This window comes from Pseudochaenichthys georgianus, unplaced genomic scaffold (assembly GCF_902827115.2).
Source record: "Pseudochaenichthys georgianus unplaced genomic scaffold, fPseGeo1.2 scaffold_608_arrow_ctg1, whole genome shotgun sequence".
NCBI lineage: Eukaryota > Metazoa > Chordata > Actinopteri > Perciformes > Channichthyidae > Pseudochaenichthys > Pseudochaenichthys georgianus.
In genome coordinates, this window is record NW_027263166.1 from 24340 (window position 1) to 31066 (window position 6727).

General features: G+C 44.5%; 1 protein-coding gene across 1 annotated transcript in view; it reads right to left on the reverse strand.

Annotated features, from left to right (window-relative positions):
* Nucleotides 1-4495: 4495 nt before the first annotated feature.
* Nucleotides 4496-6727, reverse strand: part of alg8 (ALG8 alpha-1,3-glucosyltransferase) — a 2806-nt gene continuing 574 nt past the window's right edge. The window contains exons 2-4 of the mRNA XM_034079402.2: nucleotides 6576-6711; nucleotides 5851-5923; nucleotides 4496-5569 (exon numbers count right to left, since the gene is read on the reverse strand). Of these exons, the coding sequence (XP_033935293.2) occupies nucleotides 5350-5569; nucleotides 5851-5923; nucleotides 6576-6711 (429 nt within the window). The 3' untranslated portion in view covers nucleotides 4496-5349. The remainder of the gene's footprint in view (nucleotides 5570-5850; nucleotides 5924-6575; nucleotides 6712-6727) is intronic.

Consider the following 6727-nt stretch of genomic DNA (forward strand, 5'->3'; position numbering starts at 1 on the left):
ATTCAATCCAATCAGTTTCACATGCTTTACAATTAACATCATTACATTTTCAAAAGTAGGAAAATAGAGACGAAGACATCTTTAAAAGTCTTGTTTGAGCAAAAACGATATTATTTTTCTGCTTTCCTTTTAATCTCCATTTGATGCATTCTTTGAACACTTTATTCCACACCTCTGTTAACACTGTGAAAGCCCCCCTCTGTGCTGCAGTGCATGCTGGGAGTTCTGCAGGGAGCTGATCCTCGTAATGCATTAAAGGGTTGAGCATCCTGAGCCGTAATGGATCAGATTTAAAGCTTCACCGTGACCCCGGGGGTTAAGGACAACCGGGAGCAAACGTCAGAAGAGCTGTGGCTCGACTTCTGAATACACGCAGGACTTTATCTCGAAGGTCAGAGATGATTTGATACCGATTTTGTGTCCAGGAACGTTTCTCCGATTGAAGACTTTGCATTTTTCTTTGGTCAGTTTGAGCCAACTCAAAATCTTGCAGATTTTCGATGGCAATTAATTATGTAGTCTTTGTACGACTGTGTGTTCGGACTGGCCTCTGTTCGGTGGTCAAGACGTTCCTGTCCCTCAAAGCAACTCGTCAGAACTCTGCTTTCTACTCTTGGGTTTCTTCTCGGATGACGCAGCAGAATAATCCTCATTAACCTGCTGCGTCATCTCCTCTGAGTCCAGGCTGACCCGGGCCAAAGGAGGCCGAAGTAGTGAAGCAAGTCAAGCTGAATAACCAACCAGTAATAGAGAAGTTTGACTTGACTACAATCAGATCTGAAAAGAAGGAACGAATGGGAAGTTTGGGTAGAAATATCCACCCGCCACAAAGCCATCAGAACTTTCATTTAAATATCTTTTGGGGATTTCCAGTTTCCAAAGAAGTGTTGGTACTTAATACGAAAGTGGACCACACGTTGTCATTCAGTACTTTTATAGTTCTATTAACTCCAATTGAAACTCCTCTTCAATTATTCTTTGATCAGTTAGAACCAGACTGAATTCAAAATCTTGCCAATTTTTGAGTTTATATCTAGAAAGATTTTTATACGACTGGTTGTTTTTTGTTAGACCGTTGGCGGTGAAACTCAAAGTCTCAGTCTCTTGTACGTCATCCGGTATTATTATTAAGTAATAGAGATGGTATACAAGAGCGGCCCTTTGCATGAGGAACAATATCCCTCCGTCCCGATGTGTTTCATCAGACATTGGCCTCTTTAATCGCATAATCTTCAACCCTCGTTTAAACATTTTGCTTTCCTCGAGATATCCGACAACCCTCCTTACACAACGTCAAGTGAGAGCGCTGTAAATGGCACTTCTGTTCATCCCGAACACCACCAGCTCTCCAGATGTGTTGCATTGTAGGACTGAACATTCACAAACTTTGTCCCAGTCTGTAGGACACCCGGGACACCCAGGACACCCAGGACAGACTGAATGCTTGCTTCAGCTTGTCCTGCTCGTATGGCGAGCGGTTCTGAATAAAGACTGAACACGAGACTTAGTGCAAACAGGAAGACATGTTTACAGACCAAACACGCGGGTAAAGTCAAGTACTTTATCTAGATGCTGCTGATAATACTTACATACTTAGTTAAGTCAGGTTTTGATCGCGGTGTAAAATGTTAAAAAGAATACGGAGCCCAGGGACGGGGACAATATGACGAGCAAGATATTGGAGTCTCAGAGATTGGTGTGAATCGGTCCAACCTTGCAATGTGTGTTTTCTTGGAAATCAACCACTTTAATCCTAGTGAAGTCTAGTAGGTCTTTATTCGGAGTATTCCCGCCGGCTCCGTAAATACTAAACGCCGCTGTAGTTTTTGAATGACTTGTTTTAGCAGACAGAGAATCATCGGAGCTTTTCTCTCTGAATGAACCTTTCTGTGTTGTTGTCCTCAGAGACGCTCAAACTGTCCCCGTGTTGTTGTCCTCAGAGACGCTCAAACTGTCCCTGTGTTGTCCTCAGAGACGCTGAAACTGTCCCTGTGTTGTCCTCAGAGACGCTGAAACTGTCCCTGTGTTGTCCTCAGAGACGCTGAAACTGTCCCTGTGTTGTCCTCAGAGACGCTCAAACTGTCCCTGTGTTGTTGTCCTCAGAGACACTCAAACTGTCCCTGTGTTGTCCTCAGAGACGCTCAAACTGTCCCTGTGTTGTTGTCCTCAGAGACGCTGAAACTGTCCCTGTGTTGTTGTTCTCAGAGACGCTGAAACTGTCCCTGTGTTGTTGTCCTCAGAGACGCTGAAACTGTCCCTGTGTTGTCCTCAGAGACGCTGAAACTGTCCCTGTGTTGTTGTCCTCAGAGACGCTGAAACTGTCCAACAGGAGCAAATACTTGTGTATATAGTTACTGTATCTCAAGTGCAATGACTTGAGTAGAGGTACTTGTACTTGACCATGTCCGGCTACTTTCTACTTGAGGAAGATATTGTACTTTTAACTTCACTACGTTGATTTAACCCCTTCCTGTCCGGTGGGAGCCGTTCTCTCGTTCATGTTCGAACGGACCGTCGTCTTTGAAACTACCAGAGATCTCACTCTTCTTGAAATTACATGTGGCTGCATTTTTATTTTGAAGATGTATTTGTCGTTAGCTTTGAGCGACTGGTCTCTTATTTTGAAGTTTTGAAAAGGAAGCGGCTGAATGGATTGTAAACATTTATATATTTTTATACGATGACGAGTGAGACAAGATCATGAGGACGTGTTTGTTTAGGTAAAGCTGATGGCAGTTAGAGGTGAGGAAGAGGAGGCCATGTTGTCCTTAAAGCTGCTAACAGGTAGTCGTACGGTTAGCATCGATGCTAACAGCTCTTATCGTGCAATAGAGAGGTCGCAGAGAAACAAGTCTCCAAGTTCAATTGACCCAAATCATGTTTTGTGTTGCCTTATCAATAAAGTTTTTAAAGAAAATGTGAGTTATTTTTATTTACACTTCAATGGGTGTTTTTATTCAATTAAATCATTTCTCAGGTGGTTAGAGTGCAGTTTTGACTTATCTCTCACCTGTCTCTCTCACCTGTCGGGAGAAAATCAGCATTTGAGGAAGTCTCACCTGTCTCTCACCTGCCTCTCACTCACCTGTCTCTCCCCTGTCTCACACTTGTCTCTCACCTGTCTCACTCACCTGTCTGTCACTCACATGTCTCTCTCTCACCTGCCTCTCACTCACCTGTCTCACACTTGTCTCTCACCTGTCTCACTCACCTGTCTCACTCACCTGTCTGTCACTCACATGTCTCTCACTCACCTGTCTCTCCCCTGTCTCTCACCTGTCTCACTCACCTGTCTCTCTCACCTGTCTCTCTCTCACCTGTCTCTCACTCACCTGTCTCTCCCCTGTCTCTCACCTGTCTCTCTCACCTGTCTCTCTCTCACCTGTCTCTCACTCACCTGTCTCTCCCCTGTCTCTCACTCACCTGTCTCTCCCCTGTCTCTCTCACCTGTCTCTCACTCACCTGTCTCTCTCACCTGTCGGGAGAAAATCAGCATTTGAGGAAGTATTTAGAGGTAAAAAAAAATCTACGAAAATAAAATAACTCGTAATTTTTCTAAATAAAAAACGAATACAACTTAAAAGAAAAATAACAAATGGTTTAGAAATAAAAAGGAAATTACCAGAAATAATTGACTAACTATGAGAATGAACAAACATACAACACTATAAGAAATATTCTAGAAAAAATATCAATAATAAAAAAAACATCTAAATATTTACTAGAAAATATAGAAGAAAAAAAAAGAAATCACTAAGAAAAAAATCCAAAATGATTATTATGATTACCTCTGAGATGAAGTGACATTTAAATATCAAGTATTATAAATTGGAAGTACACAAGTAAAGTACCTTTATTGTGTACTTTAATACAGTACTTAGGCGCTTTCACACCGGAGTACTTTTCCCAGGAGTAGTTCCGATAGTTCCTGGGATTTTGCGTTCACACCAAAAAGATCTGGAACTAGAACTTAGTTGAAGAGAACCTTTTCCGTCCCTGCTAGAGAGCAGGTTCTCTCCTGGGGAGGAAAAGGTTCCCATTTCCGATTGGCTCGGCGGATTGCAAACCACGCCCCGTAAAACTCGGAAAAGTTTTGTGAAGCCGCCATTTTATTTGCTGGCATTAGCATTATTAGCATTAGCATTAGCCCAGCGCAGAAACGCAGAGAGACTAACTTATGGCAAAAGAAAACATGGGAGCGGTGGAGCGTTCTGGCGATTTACTCGGAAGGCAGTATATGCCGTGAAGTGGTTTGCGGCCTACCAGTAAACCCAAAGCAGAAGAAGAAGACGTGACGTCAGCGGCTCATTTGCCTAATCCACCCCCAGGGACTCATTCCGGTGTGAACGCGATCTGCTCGGACGCTTCCAGGGACTGAAGAGTTCGGGGGGAACAAGTACCGGCTAAATACTTGGGGTGAAAGCGGCTCTTGAGTAAAGGTACTTGGCAAAGTTCCAGAAGATGAAGATGTGACAATAAATATAAAAACAAATGATAAATGAATCAACGTTTTTATTGAAAATGTAGAAAAATAAGCTTCAACGTCTCTCGGGTGATTTGGTCCGTCTGTTTTATAGATTCAGGTTTCCACAAAACAATGATCATCCATACAGGCTACAGTGTGTCCCAGCATGCATTGTGTTACAGAGGTGGCACCGACCCTAAACTGCAATTCATCATCTTCGTTTTTAAAGACTTGATCTTGTAATCCCTTCCAACAACAGGAGGTCTATTTTGGATATCAACCGTAGAGTCGATATCAGTAGCGTGTGATTCTCCTGCCTCAGGCCCCCCCCCCCTATATCTCCCTTTCCTCAACTTCACTATGCGATCAGTTAGAACCAGACTGCATTCAAAATCGTGCCAATTTTAGATTTTATTAAGAAAGACTTCGTACAACTTTTTTTGTTTTGGGTTTTTTTGTGAAACCTTCTCAACGTCTCAGTCTCTTGTACGTCATCCGGCGACATTTAAGTAACAGCGATGGTATATACGAGAAGGGCCATTTGCTGGAGTATCAATACCCTCCTTCCCGATGTGGTTTCATCAGACGTTGGCGTCTTGAAAGGGATCGCATAGTCTTCCGGGTCGACCCTCGTTTAAACATGTTGCTTTCCTCGGGATGTCCGATACACAACCTGAGATGAGAGCGTTGGAAATGGCTCTTCCGTTCATCAGACCAAGGAGGGCCGGTTGCACGGGGAGAGAGGGGGAGTAAATAGGGACTAAAACTAACGATGTTGGCTCCTGGTCGTCAGGTCGCCTCTGATTGGTCCGTAATCCACAGTCGAGGAAAGAGGAAATGGCCGAGTGTGTGTTTTTGTCGGGGGAGGGTCTAAACGGTGTCCCTCAGGGCTGCTTCGGCCTCTCCGCCCCCCCCAACATGCTGCAGTACAGACGCAGGAAGCAGTAAATGATGCCCAGCGAGCAGTACAGGGAGGTGGCCAGCAGGGGGAGGAAGGGCAGCCTCGCCCCCCACGGAGAGAGAGGGAACAGGACGTCACAGCAGAGAGAGAGGAGGAGCAGCCCCACCAGGTACAGGGTCTCCAGGGGCCGCAGCAGGGGCCGCCTGCGGAGAGAGGGTATGATTATTATTAAATGTCAGCTTTATTATGAGTAACACGTATTTAAGGACTTAAGGTGGTAAATTATTATAAGTTATTTTTGGATTTTACAAAGTCAGAAAATAATTATTAATATGCATTTTTTTGCATTTTAGGATTTGTTAAGCATCATAGGAACCCTTACTGTCATGAGTTTACATCAAAACGTATATATTTATATTTGTTATTGTTTTGACTGACAAAAAGACACATTGAAGACATGGAGGACGTGGGACGCTTTGAGTACCTGTGCAGGTGTCTCAGAGCGCTGAAGGCGTACACGGTGAACATCAGCATCAGCAGCACTTTGATGGGCAGCTCTGCAGAAACACATGTTATTATCAATAATCAATTCATTCCCCCCCCCCCAAATATAGTCCTTCGTTTATCAATAAAGATCCTGAGTGTCCTCCTCCAACATGAGAGTAGCATGCTAACAAGGTATCAACTGCAGCTGTGAACACGAAGAGCATCAGGACTGCTTGAGGCAGATGATAGCTCTGTGATGAACATGATGACTCAGCCTCTATGGAGAGAGACATCAAGCATGCTCATTATGGAGAGAGACATCAAGCATGCTCATTATGGAGAGAGACATCAAGCATGCTCATTCCTGACGTGGAGCTAATCTGAAGTAAACATTGAATACTGCTTTCTGTTCCTCCATCTTGTGACTGTGTGACTCCCTCTCTTGATATCAGCATGTGAAGGACACTGCTCAGGACCTAGTCTCTGTATGTGATGACTCCTTCCTTCAGGAGAGGACACATGGATCCTGAACTAGCTGATGCTCTGTATGTGATGACTCCTTCCCTCAGGAGAGGACACATGGGTCCTGAGGTGAAGCTCAAGCCGGGGACCAGGAGACTTCTCTAACAGATTAAGACGTGGGATTGAGTAATTCTCCCCCGTCCCCTGAACATCCCTCGCCTGATTGGCTGGGACATCTGACAGGTGTGTCGCTGTGTTTACCTGCGCAGGTGAAGAGCAGCGGGAACAGAGAGTAATGACCCGTGGTGGACAGCAGCAGGAATATCCCAGCATCCTCTCTGTTCTGCACAGCCAGGAGGCTGCAGGACACACACAGCAGAACTTCAACAATAAAAGTCTAGACGGAAGTATGG